The 23,787-nt window shown below is 39.4% G+C and overlaps 1 protein-coding gene across 2 annotated transcripts in view; it reads left to right on the top strand.

Annotated features, from left to right (window-relative positions):
• The window catches only part of LOC149180529 (S-adenosyl-L-methionine-dependent methyltransferases superfamily protein), a 184,908-nt gene that overhangs the window by 112,430 nt on the left and 48,691 nt on the right, over positions 1-23,787 (top strand). For both annotated transcript variants that reach the window (XM_089416163.1, XM_089416164.1), the window contains exons 4-5: positions 11,779-11,839; positions 12,058-12,173. In XM_089416163.1, the coding sequence (XP_089272289.1) occupies positions 11,779-11,839; positions 12,058-12,173 (177 nt within the window). The remainder of the gene's footprint in view (positions 1-11,778; positions 11,840-12,057; positions 12,174-23,787) is intronic.

The raw sequence follows: 23,787 nt of genomic DNA, 5'->3' as shown, positions 1-23,787 counted from the left end.
ACCATAAGCTAAAATTGATTATAGACCAGTGCCTTTAATTTGAATTAACCAATGACTAAATAATAACAAGTCAGCGAGAGCAATTTATAATGTGGCAAAGCGACCATCTTGAACAATTAATTGTAAAATGCTCACACTTTAGCATGCAGGTTAATCTAGCAAAATTTATCTTTCTCCATTAGTCAATATAATTTATAAACATTTATTACACCTTGACAATAGAGAAATCACAAAAATCAAGATTTTGCACTTAACACCAAAGACTCCAAGCAATTTTAAGTTAGCATTTTAATTATTCCTTAGGCAATAACTTTAATGTGATAAATAAAGAAGTCAAATTCTTTTAATGTGACGGAAGTAAAACAAACCAAAGGGTTAAAAATTAATTTTTTAATGGGCCATAGGCCACATTAAAAATATTTAATGTGAAGCACAAATACACCTTTAATTTATTTCATTTTTAATTTTTAGATTTTTTAATTTTTAAATTTTTTTGAACTTTTGTGTTTTTGAAATGTTTTAGATTTTTTAAATGAAATAAAAAATTAATCAAGATAAAATGAAAAGTAAAAACAAAAATCAAATTAAGACCAAAACGAAATGAAACCTAACCAAACCTAAAAAATAAAAATCAAACCTAAACTCATAACAATACAAATGAAATGAAAATGACAAAGTCGATTGTGAAAAACAACTAACCTTAAAAGAGAATACAAATGAAAATAAAAACAAAAGAAATCGAAGTGTGGGTTTGCGTTTCCAGGTTGGAATGGCGGCGGCTAGCAGCTCGACAGAGTAGTGGGAGGGCAGCGAGGGATTGAGCTTGCGTATGATGAAGGAGCGACAGGCAAGAAGAAGGAGAAGCTGCAGACAGGGTTTGCAGGCAGAGCAATGTGGGATGAGGGACGAGCTCACAAGAGAGGAAGGAAGGGACGTGGGTTGCAGGTTTGGAGGAGTCGCAAGGGGTTTCGAAGGGGCAGCTGCAGAGGAGGAAACCGCAGGCTGAATGAGGGGACTTGGGCAGTGACGGATTACAGAGGAGATGCCGCAATTTTGATGGGCTAGTGAGCGAAGGAAGCTGAGGAAGCTATGGGATGGACGCGGCTGCAAGAGAAGAGAGACGTAGGTGGATGGAGCGATGAAGCTGCGGATATTTGGGCGAAGTTCAAGAGGTGTGAAGGATGCGAGGGAGGAGATATAGCTGCCTGTTTGAGGAGCAACGAAGGTAGGTTTCGAAGGCAGCAAAGGATGAGGATGGACGAGGGTTGAAGGGGTGATAGAGGTAAAAAAACGCAGACAGACAAGGGGAAAAGAGGGCGAGTATAGAGGGATAAGGGGTTTTCCCTCATAAATTTCAAAATTTTCTATAGCATAGCAAGAAAACCCCAGCTAGCAGACAAGAATAAAAATGGTAGCTTTTAAAAAACCCAAAATAAGCCCAGAAAAGAGAATATTACATCAATACATTTCAGATTTATCAGTGAAACCCTTATGAAAAATTTTCCAGATTTAAAAAGTTTCAAACGCTTGGATTGCAAAAATAATGCCTCTGCAAAAATTGGTTTTGAGGCCATATCTTACCCTCTTGGGCCTAGATCTGGCTTCAAATCAAACTTCACTTTCAGATCGACAATATGTACCTGAAAACAAGAACACCTAGAACCCAGATATACAAAAATAAATAAAACCCCAGAAACGCAAGTCAGAAAACATTTTCTTTTTACAGATCTATGCACAAGAATGGTAGATCTATCAGATTTGAGGAGTATGAGTCCAACTTCGTTCCTAGATTTGATAATCTAAGGCTGTCGACAGCGAGATCTATCAATTTCCCACACAAGAAAATTAATTTTTTAATTTTAAAGGAGGTGCTTAGTTCAAAACCCTTCGTACATCATTGCCAAAAATATTATGTTAAGCTGGCGCTATTTTAGCTGGGATCTTCAGAAAACACGGATTAGGAGTTGGCTGGTCCAACTGAAAACTTCCTGTAATGCCCGAGGATCTAAAAATCAAGATTTTCTTACAAAACTCAATCCAACCATTAAAATAGAACGAGAAAATGATAATAAAATTCAGATAAATAGAGATACTTGCTATTACATTCAAAATTTAAATTATCACTTAAACCCTAGCGACTGAGCAAGATACCTGTACTCAAATCATTCTTCATAAGCTATCATTAATGGCTAAAGAAAATTTATGCATGAAAACAACACACCTCACAGTATTTCCATGAAGAGTAACACCGATGAAAATTAACCACAAAGTCTTTCTTTATTATCCAGGAAAAAATTACACGAGATTTTTGCTTAGCACACAACCGAGAGATCGGATGGATTGGCTGACAAATGACTTCCTATTTAAAGATAAATCCTCCAATGGCTAGTTCGAGTGATCCTTGTCAAAGCAATCTTGATTGTTGATTAAGATTAAAATTTCTTTTAATCTCGTCGAAATATTTAAAATATTTGAGAAAATTCGAATTTTTCAATTAAATGCATTTTAATTAACTCAAAAATTAAATTTTTCGGTTAATTTCCCCAAAATTTTGACTTTGAATTAACCCCAGGGATCATAGGTTTAAAATTTATCAAGATAATTAATTTACCTTAGTCCTTGGGCCTCTTAAAATTTAATTTTTAAGGACTGGAGAATTTTTTCTTTGGAGAATTTAAATTTACCTAGGACCTAGAATTATTTAAATTTACGGCTTAGGATTTTAATTAATTTTTGGCCAGAAAATTTAATTAATTAACCTATGATGGGATAAATTATTTTGCCAACCCTCAAGACACGTTACATCATGATTTTCATATTTTTTACATCACAAGGAGGAAAACCCTTAATAATAGACCCTCACAGATTCCCCATTTCTGCGACACAAATATAATCCAGTAGACCAAGCAATTTGTAATAAAATAACCTAACCAAATAGTCGGGATTATTTCCAATTTACTTTTACATAGATTCGATCTACAACACTAGGACTCGCCTAAGAGCCTAGTGGCAAAATACATTCCGGCTTTGTGGTAAGACTGAAGGAAAACTCTGGCGACCATTCGAGAATGGATCGGTGATACAAAAGACCTCCCAGAATGTAGATCGTCACTAGAAAAATAGGTTTACCTGGGTTGTTACATACATGACACGGTTCTGCTGAGATTATTTACATCATGTTCATGCAGAGTGGGTTTACATTATAATATGATGATCAGGCTAATGATGATAGTTGAATGACACAGACACATCGATCAGGTGCTATCCCTTTTGCGAAAAGAGGGGTTGTACTGCTATGGGTCGTTGACACGTAGTGGTCAACATCGCCAACCATTTCATGCCAATAAAGTTAGTGACGAACATTGAATGTTAATTCACATGCGTAGAGAAACCGGTAAATTTTTTCATCCACATCATTCCTACACTCTTGGTCAAGGAAATATGATATGGTTCTATGCCTTAAAGGGATGTCTGTGCTTGTGTCTCCATATCCACTGCCATGGGAGGATGTTGATGGAGTTCTTAGTTTCTGTGATAGTGTGCTAATGGTGTCATGTTCAAAGTCACCCTTTGATCTTTTAGTTTTTTATTCGGATTCCTCCTCCTCCCTTAAGTATTTGGCTCTTTGTTGTTGTGACACACTTTCACCAGTTTTGATTCCTATTTGTTTGTTTCCATCCCATAGCATTTTCCCACAGAGATGCTTTTAGGCACGGTGTATGAATCTATGTAAGTGTTTTTGCAATGCAGGCATGTAAATTTAGTGGTTCCTCCGCCTTTACCTCTTGCAAGTCTAGAAACATATTTCCACATTGCGTTTTGGTTCGATTTGGTTTTTGTGCTCTCATTATCATCCTCCTTCTCACCAAGGTACTCCTCTTCTCCAGGCTTTCTTATTCCACCACTCCCCACTTCTTCATCATCTTCATCTTTCCTCCTTCTGCTCCCCAACATCTTCATAACCAAAAGAGGAACCAACAAGAGAATGCCAAGCCACATAGCCGTGATGTTTGAAGTTTTGAACTTTGGTGGAGTTAAAGTTTTTTTGCCTTGGGAGTGGGAAATAGAGGAGCACATTTTCATTTAAAAGCGAACATATTAAAAAATACAAATGCTAGATTAGAGTCTAGATCCTACCACTTTGGCCTTCAATCCAAAGCTCCAATCTCCCTTGCAAGCTCCTTAAGCTCCTAAGCGACGCTCAAAATCTTCCTCCTCAACTCAAGCTGCAATTCCGAAAGCCCTCTCTTGCTCTCTCAATTTGCAAATGGTGAATTGTGGGAGGGGAGGATGGCCTTTTATTTCTTTTGGCCCCTCCCCTCTCTCCAAAATTCCACGGCGCCATTTTTTGCCCACGGGAAATGATTTTTTTAAGGTGGGAGCAGTCGGGAGTGGTCAGGGAGCAATCGTTCCCAAAAAACAAGTGAGCGATTTTTTAAGGGAGCGTGCTTCGGGAGCAAATCATTGATAGAGGCAGATATGTAATGCTACAGATCGAGAGCAAAAGGACTGGCAGATGTGTTAAGGATACCAGTGTTTTACGACTCCGACCAGGCCGAGGATCGACTCCGACCAGGACTCCGATTCGGTAATGACTCGGCCTAGTCGATTTCAATGACTCGGTTGTTGTAAAAAATACATTAAATATTTATTTTTTTTATAAAAAAACATAATTTTAAATATTTTAAACATAATTTTAAAGATTTTCATTCATGTTTCCAAACACATAGCATTATAATATAGATGGAAGACAACATATGATCAAAGTAGGCTCATGAACCAATCCATTATATCAAAATGGTACCCAATGGCTACATAGTCAACTGTCATACATGATCAAAGTGAAAGACTCAAAACAAAATACAAAATTACAAATAACCAAGGAGGCTAGAAATGGCCTCTACAACAAAAGCAAACTGTGATGCTGACCAGATTCCAATACTAGTACTACTGGCTACTGCCAGAGGAGCCAAGATCATATTGACCAATCTCTGGATCAGACTCATCATCATCATCAGAGTCAGACAAGGGGCCCCATGCCTCCTCATCATCATCGTCTCCAACTGCAACTGTAGAAGTGGTGCCAGTACCACTAGCAGATGCAAGCTGAGATAGAGTAGATATGCGGCTGCGCTTCTGTCGTGGCTGAGCAGAGGAAGCACCTACAACTGGAGTCCTACTCCTCGGAGTCCTTGTTGGCTGTGAGACTGAGGCTGGTGGATCGGGATCTGCATTCAACTGAACAGGCTGAAGTTGATGTTCCAGACCCAGGCCAAGTTCATCAAGATCCTCATCAGGATCAAACTCTGGTGCACGACTCTCCACTACCCAATCTGATGTTGGATCAATGTCTTCCAACACAATGGGATCTGAATCAGGTCTTTTGTTCAGCAATTGGTTCCATCTGAGCCGAAGGTTGTATTGGACAAAAACTAGATCATTCAACCGTTTTTGCTCCAAACGGTTTCTCTTCTTTGTGTGAATCCTCTCAAAGACAGACCAATTGCGCTCACACCCAGATGCACTGCAAGTTTGACTCAAAATACGAATTGCAAACTTTTGCAATTGAGGGCACTGGCCACCAAAGGCCTCCCACCATTGTGCTGCAAAAAACATAGGAGTGTAATGAATTATGAGTTAGATGAAGGCTGAAGCTCAACAAAATTACAAATTATATCTAACTTTCAAATTATAAATGATTTAACAAACTTTAGTCTTTAATAAAAAAAGTAAAACTGTAAAACCGTTAAGAAATTGAAAATTGAAATTTTTGTTTACCTGGCTCATCTGCTTTTCTTGCAATCTTTGCTAGGTTCTTCCCAAAGGTACCTGTTGCATTGCTGAAGGATGTGACCTGTTGATGTATCTGCAGCTGATCAGACTTCGATGGGATCATGCGTTCAATGCAATCAACCAGTCCATCTCTGACCTCCCCGCTCAAAGCTCCTGACTCCTTAGCTCTATAATGATACCGTGGGTTCAAAAAATACCCAGCTGCATGTATAGGGCGATGGAGTTGATTGTTCCATCTTTCATCAATGATTGCCCAAATGGGCCCATACTTTGCCACTCTATCCTTGTATGCTGTCTTTATTTGCTCCTTTGCTTGATCCATAGCCTCATAAATGAAGCCCATAGCCAACCTTTCCCCATCCACCAACCGCAACACCTTAACCAGTGGCTCAGCAAGCTTCACAATCTCTGCTGCCTTTCTCCAAAAAGTTTCATCATGGACTTTCCTTTTCAATTCTCTGCCTTCTGGTTTGTTAGACCAATTGGTTTGATTCCATTCATCACTGGAAAACATCTTTTGCAAGTTTCTATGTTGGGAAAGCATAGATTGCAATGTCAAAAAATGTGTAGCAAATCTAGTGATGGCAGGCCTAATAATATCCTTGCCTCCAATGTGTTTCCTCATGAGACTCAAAACCAGTGTATGATTGTAGATAAATTTTGTTATGCTTTTGGCATTATCTACAGTGTTTCTGACCCAATCTAATTTTCCAATATCCTCAAGCATGAGGTCTATGCAATGTGCAGCGCATGGGGTCCAAAAGATGGTCTTGTGTTTTTCCTCTAACAGTTTACCAGCAAGAACATAGTTAGAGGCATTGTCAGTGATGATTTGAACAACATTAGCCACCCCCACATCCTCAATAACCTCATCCAATAGCTGAAACAACAAGTGGCCATCTTTTACCTTATCAGATGCATCAACTGATTTTAAAAACATGGTTCCCTGTGGGCAGAAGACAAGAAAGTTTATGATGGTACGGTTTCTTTGATCAGTCCATCCATCTGACATGATGGTACACCCTGTTCTTGCCCATGAGTCTTTGAACTCTTGCAAATACTCATTAATGGATTGAATTTCTTTCTGCAAACGAACCCCCCTTAGCTCTTGCATAGTAGGGCCTTTGAAGCCTTTTCCAGCAGCATGTATGGCATCAAACATAGGCTCATAATATGGTGAACGAGCAGCATTAAAGGGGATATCAGCATCATACCACCATCTAGCTATGTAGTCACAAGCAGTCTCCCTCAATTCTTTCTTCCAATGGTCATCTAAAGTGGGCTGAATTTGACTTTTACTAACTTCAGGACCATGTGCATCTGATGGAGAGGAGGGAGTGAAATAACTTTTGATAGTCAAATTACCCTTCATTCTACCCTTTCCCTTATCTTGAACTGAACCAAAAGAGGGAGGAACATAACGGAAAGGGTTGGATGCCTCAGTTTGAGGGATAGAGGAAGAACCCTCAAAATCATAGTGGGGGTTGGTAGCCATCATTCTTTGTATCTCCCTCCTCCTCCCAATCTCAGCCTGTATCTCTTGTTGCCTAGCCTTATCTTCTTTAAATTTTTCAAAGCTGGCCAACAAATTCTTTCTAATCTCCTCAATTTCATCAGAGGGACATGGGGTAATTTGGCCTTTAATCCCTGCCAAGTGTTGTTTCAGCCTATTAATCCCCCCAGGACCTGCCTTAATTTTCTTATGGCAAAATTTGCATTGCATTTGACTATCAACCATTTCAACATATGCCCAAGCAGGATCTTTTGCTCTAGGTGCCATTTTTTGACTAGGAAAACAATCTGAAAATGAAAAAAATAAAAAAAAATTGATTCAATGTTCATTTATTTGACAAAAAACACTCTCTAAGCTTTCTTGATATGCACCTAAAATTTACTAAGCAAAAACAGATTTGTAAGGGTGGAAAAAAATACCTCCAGGCACAAACTGCCTCCTCAAGTTTGCTCCAAGAATCAGCTCCTCAATGCTGCTCCAAATGGCTGCCCAAGAAGCTCCTCACTCCAGCTACAATGCTCCTCCAAGACTCCTCACTGCTGCTCCAAAACAAGCTCAAGAACTGCTCACTAACTCTCAAAGAAGACTCACTCAAATGCATAAGACTGCTGTGAGTGAAATGAGAGCATTTGGCTGTCTTAAATAGAGTTTGGGAGGGGGAAATGGACCCCAAAAGCATTTAACAATTTACCATTACCCTTTGGAATCCACAAACCCTATTAACTTTACCAAAAAACACCAAAAAAGTGAAAAAAAAAACATGTTTAACGCTGCCCAGCCGCTTTTTATTGACCCGGCCTGGTCAATGCGGACTCGGCCTGGTTGACCGAGTCAGCTATGACTCGGCCTGGTCAATGCGGACTCGGCCTGGTTGACCGAGTCAGCTATGACTCGGCTTGGTCATTAGATGACTAGGCCGAGTCATAGCTGACTCGGCCAAACTGGCCGATTACTTGGCTTGGTCGCATTTTTTTTTCCGACTCGGTATGACCAGGCCGTTTCCGAGTCAACTCGGCCTGGTTGTAAAACACCGAAGGATACAACCATTGGAGCTGTGAAATGCACTAGATCAACTAGTAGGTCAGATTGTATCTTGTTTAGGGTATATTGGTTGTTGAAGGACAAACACCAAACCCTTGTTTGTATTCCTTGTATCAGTGATTGTATGAGGGCCATGATCCATGGTATGTTAGCCCTATACTGTTGTAATATAGATTGACAATATAATGAAGTTGGGTTCTTGAAAATTTGGAAAAAGTATATATTTGTGCATTTGTTCATTTACTGCTTTTTATATTCTACTGTGCAAAGTAATTTGTTGCGGCATTTGGATTGGTTGTGTTAGAGATTCTAAGACCCTAGCCTAGATTCTCCAGTGCCATTGAAAAACAATACACAACTTGGAGACTAAACAAAGTTCAACAAATGTTTTTAATTACATTGCTTTTGTCCACAAGGAGAGTTCGTCTTGGCTTATTTGACCCTTGGAAGCACAATGTTCCCTTTTGCGTTGACCCCAGAAAGACACAAGATGAAGTATAGTGACCCAATAATGCTCAATGTTTTCCTTTCAATGACCAATGGCTAGGTGAGAAATTTGACTTGCTTACATGGAGGCTTGATTTGGTCTATATGTACTTGACTTTGTCCTTGAAGAGTTTGATTTGGTTGAATGGGGGGCGATTTCACTTCATAATGGCTACTTTTTGTTCTCGAGATGCAACATTCCCCTTTTGACCTTCAACATTCCATTTTGATGACCTTTAATGGCTAGTAGAGGACTAGTAACGGGACCATGTAAAACACCCTAACAACAATATCAACAACAATGTTATGAAACATCTACCTCCTTTTGCCATTCTCATCTAACCCCTTGGCAGGCTAGAATCATCATTCATATCCAATATAAGCATTATATGGATACCAAATCATCATGATGAAATAGGATGCTCAACATCAATAAAATTTGCAAGCAAGGGGTGATCAACAAAGCAAACATGTGTGGGAATATCACCAAGCAGCAAACACAATCATCCAGCCAGGGAGCAGTGAGACTCTCCCAACTAAGGACCTCCAGAATGATATGATGCCCAAAAGATAAAGGACTCGATGAATATGAACCCCCCCAAGGCGGTCCAATAGCTCCAAGGAACCAGTAGAAAACTTTTATCGTTGTGATTTTACCCCAAGGCGATCCAATAGCTCCAAGGAGCCAGTAGCAAACTTTTATTGATGTGATTAAAATCACAAAGTGGAACCTCATACAATATGAGTTGTAACAGGGAGCGATGACTATATGAAAAGTCATGAGGAGGAATTTGTACCAATTTTAATTAAGCTGCAACTATGTACATATAAGGGAAGTGTTTTATTGAAATTCACAGGCATATGGAATGTTGCGGAACTGTGGATGGTACAATTTGTGTACTGTAATATCCCAATGCAATTAATTTTGGAACAAGCACTTCATATGAAACTATCATGCATTTTCTAGAAGATTGCCATGTAAAACTAGAACCATAAATCTATAAATTGCACAAGATCTCATTAAAAATCACAACATGAGGAACAATGAGAAATGCAACAACCAAAACCCAGGTTTATTATATATAGATAGATGCCAATACAATACTCGGGAATGACTCTTCGGTCTCCAAACCGAAACAGAAAACAATCATTACACCTTTGGATTCTGAATGAATCCACGCAGGGGAGATGGGTGCTTGCCCAATCTCTCTATATCACCCGAGGGTTTTCGTCCTAGGGCTACCAATGGAGTAGAGAACCGGGTTCTCAACCTCTCATACAAGAAACAATATCAAAACCAAGATGTCCTCCAATGGTCTCCTCCTCCTCTTTTATAGATTTGATGGACTCCTCTAGAACCTTCTATTTTATTATTATTTTAATCATGGAGCACTTTTCCCTCTTTTATTTCAATTAAAATATTCTTTTAATGCGGGGAAAAGGGTAAATTGGCCACCATGTCTCCTCAGGCCACTGAAACTCATATCTAACCATCCCATCTTGTAGATCTTCCCGTTCCGGTTCCAACGAGCTATTACACTGAGGTGTCCCACCAATCAATCTCCTCGGAATGCCACCTCGAGCATAATTAATTAAGTTATGCCCAATAATAATGTTGATTTCTGAAAGTTGTCGGAATGCGACGGAACGAAAGGCAAATTGTGCAGATGGTGGAATATGCCAAGCGAATGCCATCAAATCCCATAAGAACTCTGCAAAACTCCATCGGAACCCCTGATGACATAAACCTGCTCCACTGACCTGGCCACCTCCTGCCCTGGAAATCCACCCTAGCTGCACTATGAAGAAGGATAAAAATGGGGACATGACATGTACAGATTGCAACCGTGGTAGATTGTATGGTGGCAGGCATGGAAATTGGTGGCTGTAGATGTCTCTATCGATAGCAATTGAGTGTTGGGCGGAATTTTCCTAGAGTTGGCTCTAATCAATGGCTTTGACACCAAATGTAGTAAATTACGATTAACAGTAGATTTCCACAAATATATAAGAATATATATAGAATAATAGATAGTTGATAAGATATGATGATTACAACTAGCTTTGTTACAATATACATGTTGATTGGAAACGATGTGAAGGGGTATGTTCCCTTCGACCTTTCATTAGTGTAATTATATTATTATTATTATTAAAATATGTATTATTATGTTTATAACAGTCCATAACCCCTCTGGTTCTTCGGAGGATGCCCAACTTTGGTTGTGTATATATATACAATTCAAACGTCATTGGAATTCATTGCCTTGTGCGATCATGTGATCATTCCTTAGCTTACAAGCATCATTCTTTTACGCAAGTGAATAAGGTTACGGGTTCTATATCTTTGGGATTCTCTTGTTATGGCTGTGGTTCTTTCTCTTTAGCACATCTTTTGGACACACTAGTACACTTGTTTAATGCTGTTTTAAGTTTTACTTTTGAAGGGGTTTTTGGGTTCGCTGTTTGGTTCCAGCTGATCCTCTCGTTGTCTTTTATCTCAACAAGGAGGACAGATGTGAAGGTGGACAATTCGTCACATGCTACAGTCTTTGTAGGAGAGTGGTACTAATGCATTTGATCTAGAATTATAAGTGACTGAAGTACTCTTTCATTTAGATATTATGCGAGAATGTCACCATCATACCCGTGCACTTAAAATTGTGGGCTGTATTATATTATTTATATTCCAGTTATTAGGAATATGCTGGTTTGGTTTGGTGGTAAAAAATCGAAAGTTTTGGATATGGTAAAGCAAAGGAATGAAGGAATGCACACGTGTTTAAACACACATTGGTTCGGGAGTCAGGCAGAATATACACATTTGACACTGTTAATTTATTTATGCAATGTTCTGGTCTTGCAAAGCTACTGTGTATGATAATGTTCTGTTACAATTTTTGTATTGAATGATAGTTATGGACCTAGTTTATTTGCACATGCAGGTATTTGGCCATCAGAGGAAGTTCTGACATATTTTTGCATATCGAATACTGACATGTTCAGGTATAAATGTGCATAGGTTTTCATTGTACAGTTTTAACCAATTTCATTGTAGTTCGAACATTAGGTCTGTTGTCTGGTTTCTTTTATGCTACTTTGTAGTTTTGGGGAACTGTTTTAATTTGAATGGCATCAGAATCCTGTATGCAAAGATGTCTCTTGATACAGCTAACGTTTGGTTGCACAATTAAGTTTCAATATCAATTTTAATTTTGATATAGGAACAAGAGGGTTCTGGAGCTTGGCTCAGGATATGGTTTAGCAGGACTGTCCATTGCAGCTTGCACAGATGCAGCAGAAGTAGTAATCTCAGATGGAAATCCTCAAGTTGTTGATTGTATCCTTTGTGATAGATCTTTTATTTCCTTGTAACTCTTCCACTATATCTGCGAAGCCTGGAATGGCTGCTGAAAAATGGAAATGGCCAATGAATGCTTAGCATTCCACTGGAAGGAAAACTGACAATGGAAAACAAACTGCAGTTTAAAGTCAAAAGGTTATGGAATAATTATCCCCACTAATGATGAACTGGGTTTTTCTTTCAATTGTATATCTCCCAAGTTCACACTAAATTGCCTTATACACTGCATCTATTTTTATTTATGAGTCACTTTCTGTGCTCACACTACATATCTGCACTGTTGTACTCAACAATTGTTAGAATTGGCAACTCGGGCCAAAATCCATGTGGATCACCATATTTGTGACTACTGATATTTTCCCTAGATTCCTCTCATCGAGAGGTGTAGGATTGATCTAAAGATCATCCGATTCCGATAAGTATTTATGGAGATATGAATTTATTAATTTTATTTTGATTATGGAAAAGTTGTCCAGGTCGGCCAGCAAACTTCCGTAGGTTCAGAAGCCCAACAGTCATGTCTATTTATCTTCAACGTTTGCATATAAATACAAGGAGCCTCCTCCTCATTTGGACACTTCACACTCACACATCTTCTCTCTCTCCAGTGCAGAAAAGAGCGTCTCTCTCTCTCACACGTGTGGTTGAAGGAAGACATTCTAGGGCAAGGAGGACGCAGAAAGAAGAATGCTAGGGCAGAAGGTCATCTCTTTGACCAGTGTTGACCAAACGTTGACCTTGCAGAATTGCGGATTGGGTGTGGTTGCCTCTTCTAGGTAGACCACATTTTTTGGCACGAAAATCGAGGTGATCTGACCTCTGGTTTGACCGGTGTTGACTGCCCTAGTTTAGGGCTGCAAGTTGACTTCAGAAATCTGCAATTTGACTGTACTTTTGGGGCTGTTCAAGAGCTGTTTCTTCAGGCTGTTCAAGGGCAAGTTAACTGGAAATTGACCAAGCATATTGGAGGTCAATTTCATCTAGTTTGACCAAGTTTGACTTTGCTGATCTAGGGTTTGCTGCTGCTGATATAAAATTACAGAATTCAGTTTTTTGTATTATTTCTCTTTGCTGAACTATTGAAGATAAAAGAAGATTTGATCAAAGGGTTTCCCCACATTGGGGTTTGTCCCTGGCTAGTTGCCACATCTTGTGTCTCTTGTCTTGGCTTGTTTTCTGTCGATCATTTAATGTTCTATCGACACTTTACTTAATGTATATGTGATTGCTAATCTGTGTGTAATAAGAAGAAAAATAAGTAAACTGCTCTAAGCATAGAACATACCATAATTTAACATGGTATCGGAGCTGAGGTGAAGACAAAGCCCAAGCAAGAGCAAGAGCAATCATCGAAGAGAAGGATTGGCAGGTAGTCTTAAAATCATGAGGTCCTCAACACACTTTCCTGCTGAAGACAAACTCCGTGAGAAGTCTGACTACCACGGATCGAAGATGTCTCTCGATCTAACTTTAGAAGAGCAGGAAGTGTTGGACCATGTGAGAGGCGGAATTGCTGAGCCTCCATCAAATGCATCCGCTGCTGCTAGAAACAAATGGACCAAGGGAGAAGTCAAAGCAAGGAAGATTATCCGGGACTCTATCGACAAACGCTTGGTGGCTGACGTTTCCGACCTGAACACCTCCAAGGAAATCTACGTTAGACTGGTAAGTTTATTTAAAGTTAATGATGCATTCAAGAAGAAACAAGGATGGAAGAGCAAGAAATGCCCATACTTAAAGGTCATGCCTCTGCTTTTTCTTCTCATGCTAAAAGAAGAAACAATTCCGGGGCTAAATTCATAGGAAAGGCTGGACCAAAGGGTGGAAGAAAAGGACGATGTTACAATTGCAATAAAACAGGTCACTACTCAAGGGAGTGCCCTGATAAAAGGGACTCACACTGGGACAATGATCAAAATCCCTCTCAAGGCAATCAATGGAATGGCAGGTCAAATGGCAGAGGTAAAAGAAGTGCCGGAAATCAAGGAAGAGGACAACCATTCAAGAAGGCAAGAAATTCCAGGTATGAATCTAACACTGTTAACAATAAGCAAGATGAATATTATCTACCAACCGCTCTATCTATTACTGCTCCCCCGGACTCGCTGGGAAATTGGCTTATTGATAGTGGTGCCTTAAGGCACTTCATTGGTTACAAAGAAGCTTTCTATAATCTAACAGAGAAGGAAACCAACCTGGAAATTGTTCTTGGAGATAATTTAAAATATCTCGTGAAGGGCATAGGAAATGTCACTCTTCAATTGAATAAGGGTAATACAATCCACTTACAAGATGTATTATGTACCTAATCTCAAAAAGAACTTGGTGTCCATTTCAACAATGGAAGACAAAGGCTACAAGGTGACTTTCAGCGATGGCAAGGTATGTGTATGGAAAAAGAATATTAAAGATGCTTTCACTCTTGGGTTTCGAGTTGATTCATTATATCAGGTCGGAGGAACCGCTAGGTGTCATGTCTTGTGACACATCTCTTCAGTCCGAACTATGGCATCGAAGGTTTGCTTACCTTCATTATAAAGCTCTACCCGATGTAAGACAAATGGTGACAGGGATGCTCAAATTCTGAGTAGAGCAAGAAGGTGTATGTGCGGGATGTGCTAAAAGAAAGCTCAAGAGGGGACCATTCCCCTCAAGCCAAAGCAAGACCACCAATATATTGCAGTTGGTCACTCAGACATATCTGGTATGATGCCTGTGAACTCCTTGGGAGGATATTTTACAGATGATTATTCTCGCAAGACTTGGATATACTTCTTGAAAAAGAAGGATGAAGTGTTCTCTTGGTTTCGACACTTCAAAGCCTTGATCGAGAATCAAACCGAGAAAAAGATCAAGATCTTAAGGACTGATAATGGGACTGAATATGAATCCAATGAGTTTTGTGACTTTTGCAATGAGGCTAGCATTAAGAGGGAGACTACTACACCATATACTCCCGAGCAGAATGGTGTGGCGGAAAGGAAGAACCGTACGATTGTGGAAGCTGTCTGTGCTATGCTCCATGATCAAGGACTTTCGAAGTTTCTATGGGCCGAAGCTGCTAACACAACCGTATATGTACAAAACCGATGCCCTCATCAAGCATTGGGTTCCAAGACTCCTGAAGAAATGTTCACTGGTAAGAAACCTAACGTATCTCATTTTAGAATTTTTGGAAGCCCTGTATATTTTCATTTACCGAAGGAGAAAAGGAATAAATTGGGAGCATCTGGAAAGAAACGAATCTTCGTGGGCTATAGCGAAAATACTAAGGGCTACAGAATCTATGTGGCTAGTCAAAGGGAAGTCGAAAGTAGCCATGACATCACCTTTGATGAAGATATGTCTCTTAGCAAACTAGAAAATCTTCCTACTCTAAGAGGAACTAAAGAAGCTGACACCAGGGAACCAAAGGAAAAGGAAGATGAGACGATGCCCAATGTGGAAGAACCTATGGATCCTATTGGTCCTCCTCCACAAGAGCCTTCCTCTTCTATGAAGAGGCCTTCATGGCTTAGGGGGACACTTGATGATGTTGAAGGACACACTGCACCGAGAGGAACCTTCCGTGGAAGTAATAAGCCGAATAGATATCAGGGATACCTGACCATCATGAGCACGATCATTCAAAATGAGCCTTAATCATTCACAGAAGCTGCCAAGCATCAAGTATGGAAAGATGCTATGACCTAGGAATATGAGTCCATACCACCATCAGCTCTATCATAGCCCTTGTTGCTTCGCAAGGATGGAACCTACATCAGATGGATGTCAAGACTGCGTTCTTACATGGTTCGATCAAAGAGGAGGTCTATGTGGAGCAACCTGAAGGATTTGAGATTTATGACTGAGAATCTCATGTGTGCAGGTTGAAGAAGGCCCTCTACGGGCTAAAGCAAGCACCTTGAGCATGGCATGAGAGGATTGATAGCTACTTGATGAAGCTGGGATTCACTAGGAATGAAGTCGAACCTAACCTTTACTTTAAGGTTATAGATGACAAACCTCTCATACCAGTGCTATATGTTGACGACCTCTTTCTAACAGGTGCAGACCCTCTCATTCACAAATGTAAGAGGGAGTTGGCTTATGAGTTTGAGATGAAGGACCTAGGACTAATGCACTATTTCCTAGGACTTGAAGTCTGGCAGAAGCTAAGGGAGATTTTCCTATCTCAAGGAAAATATGTGATGAAGATATTTGAGAGATTGGGTATGGTAGACTGCAAGCCTGTCACTACCCCGATGGAGCTTGACTTCAAGAAGTTAAGCGGTAGTGCTGCTGGACCTGTTTTACGAAATGCTACTGAGTATCGTCAACTCGTTGGAGCATTGATGTTCTTAGTGAACTCCCGTCCAGATATATGCTTTGCAGTCAACACATTGAGTCAACATATGGTTGAGACTCTCCACTCACATTGGATTGGTGCCAAGAATTTGTTGAGATATCTTCGTGGCACAATCACTCATGGGTTGAGATACATTGCCAGAGATGTGAGACTACTTGGATATACTGATGCTGATTGGGCAGGCAGTGTGGTGGACCGCAAGAGCACTTCCGCGTGCTGTTTCTCTTTGGAATCTGCCTCGATATCTTGGATGAGTAGGAAGCAGAAGTCGGTGGCTTTGAGCACCGCCGAGGCAGAATATATTGCTGCTAGCATGGCCTCCTGTGAGGTAGTCTGGTTGCGAAAGCTCTTCAGTGAGATATTTGGATTTACTTTGGATACCACCGTGATCCTGTGTGACAACTAGAGCGGGATTCGTTTATCAGAGAATCCTGTATTCCATGATTGCTCCAAGCATATCGATATCAGGTACCACTATATTCAAGATATGGTGCAACGGGGAGCAATAAGGCTCCAACATATCGGTATAGACGAACAGGTCGCTGACATTTTGACAAAGCCCCTGGGAAAGGTCAAATTCTTGACTTTTCGAGAACGACTTGGTGTCGTTCAGAGACCCTCTTATGAGGGTCAAGTATGATGTATTGAGCTCTGAGCGCTGCACGGGGGCATGCGGTACTTCTTGGAACGACATGTGACAATAGGGCGATTCACCATCCCCTGGTGGTGCACTATGTACAAGGTAAGAGGTTCAACCTTTTCCCTGCGATACCCCGTGGCGACTATGGAACAGGATGATTCGTTCTCCATGGCGACTATGGAACAGGATGATTCTTTCTCCTGTGGGCCAAGATGATTCGTTCTCTTGTGGGCTAGGATGATTCGTTTGCCGTGGCGACTATGGGACAGGATGATTCGTTCTCCTGTGGGCCAGGATGATTCATTCTCCTGTGGGCCAGGATGATTCGTTCTCCGTGGCAACTGTGGAACTTCTTGGAGCGGCATGTGACCACAGGGCGACTCACCATCCCCTCGTGGTGCACTATGTATAGGGTAAGAGGTTCAACCTTTTCCCTGCGATACCCCATGGCGACTATGGAACAGGATGATTCGTTCTCCTGTGGGACAGGATGATTCGTTCTCCGTGGCGACTATGGAACAGGATGATTCTTTCTCCTGTGGGCCAGGATGATTCGTTCTATTGTGGGCCAGGATGATTCGTTCGTCGTGGCGACTATGGAACAAGATGATTCGTTCTCCTGTGGGCCAGGATGATTCGTTCTCCGTGGTGACTGTCAGTGTAACCCCTAGGTGATGGTATTATTCCATCTCCCCAATTGAGTGTTTGGAGGGTGTCACTCCTCAATTTGCATCTAAGTGGAAAAGGTCCTAATCCGTGGATGCTACCTTGAAGCAAGCCTAGGAGTACCACTGTAACCACAGTAAAATTCTCCTCTTACTTTTCGCTGGCTCTCTTGTTATACTTAGATTTGAATGATAAAATAAAACTAGTTCTAGGAGACTTATCAATGAAATTCGTGACGTAAATCTTAATGATGATGAATGTATGATGCAAATATTTACATATGAAATACATCCAATGAGTCAAACCCAACTCGAGATATGACTTTGAAAAGTAGAGGATTCAACAATTAGAAAATATTGAGATGTGATGCTTCATAAAAGTAAGTTCTAGCATTTATAAACTAAAACATACCTCAATTAGATCCAACTAAGATAAATCAATTTATAATTATATGAATCTATAAATCAAAATTTTGCTTTATGATATTTTTTAGGGTACTCTCCAGATTTGAAGTAGTGGTGAAAACCACTTGTTAAAGCTATGTAAAAGATATGAAATAAATCACTGAATAAGTAACTTGCAAATCTAATTTGTAGTGCAGAAATCTAATTCCAGATTTGCTTAATGGAAAAATAGCCCAAGCAAATGATGTGAAATTGAAATACAACTTAGTCCTGATCTCAATTTTAGGTTTATGGGTACACCTTTAACAATTTTCAAAATTGTGATTAAATAAATCAAGTTTCTGAAATGATTTTAAATCTATGAGAAATAGCTAGACTTGAAATGAAATACAATGTAAGATATTCAGGAATTTATATTAGGTTTCAATTAAACAAAGAAAATTAAATAATTTTGGATTTTAGATGGTGGTTAAAGGAAAATATTAGTGTGAAATAAACCTTAGGGCTTATGAATTAAGATATCAACACAAGATGCAACAATTAAGATATTTCAATGAAATAAATGCCAATATTATTCACAATGTGCTCAATTAGATTAGAACACTTAGAATTTCAATGCCAATGTAGATTTATCAATGACAATATGAGATCACTTATTCACCAAGTTTCCAATGTGAACACAATTAGATATAAAAAGAGAAGCAATGTGACTTATATCAATTGACAAGATACCAAGATTTAATGAACTCTTAGATTATTTCACTCAGGGAAACAAGATCATTAGATCATGTTCTTTACGGAGTGAGTTAGATGTGATCTTATGAAGCTTCAATCACTTACAACAATAAATATGTTAGCACCCAATGGTAAGCATATCAAACCATGAACCAAGTAACATTTATAGTGTAAAGCAATGGGAGTACTTATATTACTTGTATTCCAATGTCAAAATAGATTTATGACAGCAGTAAGTAAAGTCACTTTAGATCCACTTCTAATTGCAAAATGATAAGAATGTATTAGCCAAATATGAGCAATGAGATATCAAATGCTAAGCCAATGAAATTATGAGTTGATCAACCTTCTTATGGTGTAGTTACAATTGTTATATCAGATCTGATCACACTTATTACAGTCAACGATAAGACATAAAACAAGCCTAATGATGGATAGCCCAACTGAAGTAATTAATTCCTTAGTATGTAAGACAATTTGTGAGTTGATTTTAGGCTAGTTAAAATGAGATTTTACCACTATTAGAAACGGGATTTCAGATGTATTTGCAAACAGAGATGACAGTCATCAAGATCATGCAATTTAACTTAAAACAAAATGCCCAATGTGTTCAATTAATTCCTTAGTGTGTTAGGCAAATTATGAGTGATTTTTAGAGCACTTTCATAAGCAATATATCACTGTTATGATGTAGATATGACTGCTGTAGGTAAACAGTGAAATGAGCAAGGGTTTTGAGGTCAAACCAAAGGTAGGTGCCTTGATGATTACTTGCCCAATTTGCCAAAATTTTCCCAAGAGCTATGAAACCTGAAAATACCAAAGATTGTGCCAAATACTTATGCAAAACAGACCAAGAATCAATCCAGAAAATCACAGTAACCAACAAAGATGAGATGAAGGCAAAGAAACAAAGGGAGAGGCTTGAAGAGAGGGCACAAGGCCTAACTAGGCCTGCGACACACAAGGGAAAGCCTACAAGGCCTAGCGGCTAAGGCCAAGAGGCGTTAAAAGCCTCACGACAAGTCTTTAAAGGTTGCCGTTAGGCTAAAGAAGGGCTGAGTGGCCCTAAAAGGGCCACGACCTAGGATTTAAGGCCTTAAAGGCCCGCGACAGGGGTCTCAAGGGGAGGCCGAGGTCTTAAAAGGCCTGCGGCTAGGTTGCAAGGGGAGATGGAGGGCTGAAAAGGCCTTTTAAGTCCTGCGGTAGGGAGAATGAGGGAGGCTGAGTGGCCTAGAGGCCATGACTAGGCCTACCAAGGAAAAAAGTGCCACGACAAGGGGAATGAAGGCAAGCCGAAGCCTAAATAGGGCTGCAGCTAGGCCTAGAGGGCCAAGAAAAGCTGAGGCTGGGGGCCTGAGAGGGGTTGGACGACTAGGGAAATGGAGGACGCTGAGCCTATAGGCCCAAAAAATTTCAAACCCTCCCCAAATTTTTGAATTTGCTTCAGATTTTCAATTTTACTGCAAAATTCTTTGGTCGCTGGTCCTGCAAATTTTTTTAGAGGCTAGATATTACCCTCAAGGGCCTAGATCTAGCTCCAATCCAGCAAATTTCCTCTGATCTCACTTGCACAAATAAAGTTACAAGTACCCAATATATACAAAAAAATCAAAATCCCAAAACTCCAAACCCCAGCTGCAAGACAAGGGTTAGAAAATAAAATTATTTACAAAAATTTATTTTACAAAATATACAAGTGTACAATGCTTAGGAGCATTTTGAAAAGATGGAATTTTTTATAAGCTTTGACAATGGTTACATGTATTTCGAGAAATAAATGTTAAACCACAGCCTTAGGGAAGTTAGAAGATCACATAAAATATTCAGAATCCAAACATGGTCAGCTTGTGCCCACAATTTGTGAACATAGAGCCCAAGGATTGGGGAACTTGCAAACTCTATATATTTTCTCAAGAAGAAGCCATTAGAACATCTAATGAATCACATCACCCAAGATAAGCCCAAAACTGATCAATAGAATGTTCCTATCATCTACAATGAAATAACGATTTATTTAATAATTGAAGCACAATATAGGAATGCATATATCCAACACATACCACAAATCAGTGAGAGAAAGACACCATGAACTGCACCCCAAAGTCTTTAATTATGATGATCAAAACGTTCCCAATAGGACAATGGCTTTACACCAGCATTTACAAAATTACATCAAACTAGAGCTAAGGATCAAGACGATCCATAGAGGCAAAATGCCCTCTATTTATAGAGAAATTTCTCCAAGTGGAAAAGAACGGCTAGTTGGCTTGATCCTCGTCAAAATAATCTTGATCATTGATAAATATTTGATAATATTTTAATCTATATCGTCGAAAATAATTGTTTTTGAAAATTTTTCGAATTTCTCATCAAAACCATTTTTATTAGCTCAAAAATAATTATTTTGAGCTAATTTTCTAAAAAAAATTGATTTTGACTCAATCACCAAAGTCCAAGGGTCCAAATTTTCTTGAAATTTCCAATATTTCCTTGGTGGGGGACCTCTAAATTTTGACTTCTTTTAGACCCACGAATTTTTCTAGTTGGAGAAATTAATTTTAATTTTGACTCAAAATTAATTAATTTTTTGGCTTAGGATTTAATTTTCTTTTGGCAACAAAATTAATTATTTTTTTTTGTAAGTTTGGTAGGACCTTCTCATTTTCGAGTTTTTACATGTTTGTTATTCACCCTATTTCTGGGAAGGGTAGCACAAGAATCGAACCCAAGATCTTCGGTTCGGTGAGACTTCATTTCCACGGCCATTGCCACTTGAGCTACTCCATGCAGACAGAAAAATTATTTAATTTACTCATGAGATGATTAATTATTTTTCCACTCTCAAATATTTTAGCCATGGTGTCTATGTATGAGGGACCATGCACTAAAATATTTTTTACATAAGATTTTACAATAATTCAACCTTTAAAGGGGGAATACCCGTTCGTTATAGACCCTTCATAAAACTTACTCAATTCTGCGCCATAATATGATTTAGTAGACCAAGTGACTTGTAATAAAAAAAATTAGCCAAATAGCTTAAATTATTCCCAAATCACTTTACAGAAGACTGGATTAAAACACTAGGACTCACCTAAGACTGCAACAATAAATTCCACCCTAGCTTTGAGGTTGAGGTTGGAGGGAAAATGCGATCATCTGTGTTTAGAAACACAGATAATCAGTGAGACGAAAAATTCCTAGGATGAAATTCATTGCCAAAATAATAGGCTTACCTAGGTGTTACATACATACACGGTCTTACTACCATCATTTACATTACAAATTTGCAGAATGAGTTTACGATGACTCAAAAAACTGCTGGCTGATGATTAAGATCTTTTGAAAAAAACTTGGCACAACTGCTTCCTTGGAACCTTAACAAAATGTGTGCAACCTCTGGCTCCATATGGGAACATGTTGCTTGCATGGAGTAAAGTAAGAATCCCAAAATCCTGTATCCAAGAAAAAAAAAGTCCATCAAATACCCATTCAAAATCGAAATCATCATGCATATATGGAAAATCTGTTGGAATAGAGAAAATCTACATCAGCAAATTGAAATATAAAGGTACGAAACATAAGTGCAAAAAGTAAAACTAAGGAAATGAATGCAAAGGAGTAAGGTTAGAGATACTAAAGAAAAGATGCCCCATGGCATCAGATGTCGTCGGTATGGCATAATTTGGAATATCTGCCGGTTGACAGGCAGATCAATAGGCTGCTCATTAGATGTCCCTTGTTGGAACTTGACTCTCTTCAGTTGGTGCAAATGTTCCTCATTACGCTGCATACTTCTGCTGAAATCGGGCCTTCTTTTTCTGTTGAGAAGATGGAATGGAAGATAAGATGGCTAAAGATAAACCGACTGAACGGGCTATATCTCAAACTGGGGTGGATGACCTTGTGGTTCAACCTGTTCACCATTTTCCGGCTTCTTTGGAACTTCAACATGATACCTTCTTTCCACTTCTCTATTCAATCTGACCATACCACCAGCTGCTGCGGGAGTAGTAGCATAAGATAAATCCATCTAAATACATCCCCCCTTGATCGGCTGCAAACTTCCGCGAGAGGAGCATTCCCCATACATCTGGTACATCAATGATAGCTACATCCATGGTGATGATCTTATATGGATAATTAGCCAAGGAAACTTGTAGATCTTTGACCACACCAAGGACTTCAATCTTTTTAGAATCCATCGAGCAAATGTCCTATTTTCTTGTCCTTTGCTTGCTTGCCTTGAACTTGCCTTGAACTTGTCTTGCTTGCCTTGAACTTGTCTTGAAGTTTCTATTAAGAAATAGAAACAACAAGTTTCTAATAAGAAACTGCTAATAAGATCACAAACGATCTTATCTACACAAATGAGCATTAAACACTAAAATAGCATTATTCTAATACCCTCCCTTAATGCTCAATCTATTTACAACACGTATAGACCCTCTGAATTTTACAAACTTATCAGGACCAAGGGGCTTGGTGAAGATGTTTGCTCGCTGCTCCGTGGTGGGAACATAAAACAACTGAATGGATCCATCTTCAACAAGCTGTCGAATGTAGTGACAATGGGTTTCCACATGCTTTGTTTGTTCATGGAAGACTGGATTCTTGGCGAGTTTGAACACTCCCTGATTATCATAGAACAAGGGAGTAGGACCTGCCTTGGGAACATGCATATCCGCAAGCATACGCGAAGCCAAATTGCCTCACAAGATGCCTTAACTGCTCCCTGATATTCTGCTTCTGTCGAGGAGAGAGCCATTGCCTGCTGCTTCTTACTAGTCCATG

This window comes from Pinus tabuliformis, chromosome 3_2 (assembly GCF_031772625.1).
Source record: "Pinus tabuliformis cultivar Carrire ecotype Pingquan chromosome 3_2, CPIR1, whole genome shotgun sequence".
Classification (NCBI taxonomy): domain Eukaryota; kingdom Viridiplantae; phylum Streptophyta; class Pinopsida; order Pinales; family Pinaceae; genus Pinus; species Pinus tabuliformis.
Note: the sequence above shows the minus strand (reverse complement) of the source record. Positions and strands in the feature narration are given on the sequence as shown.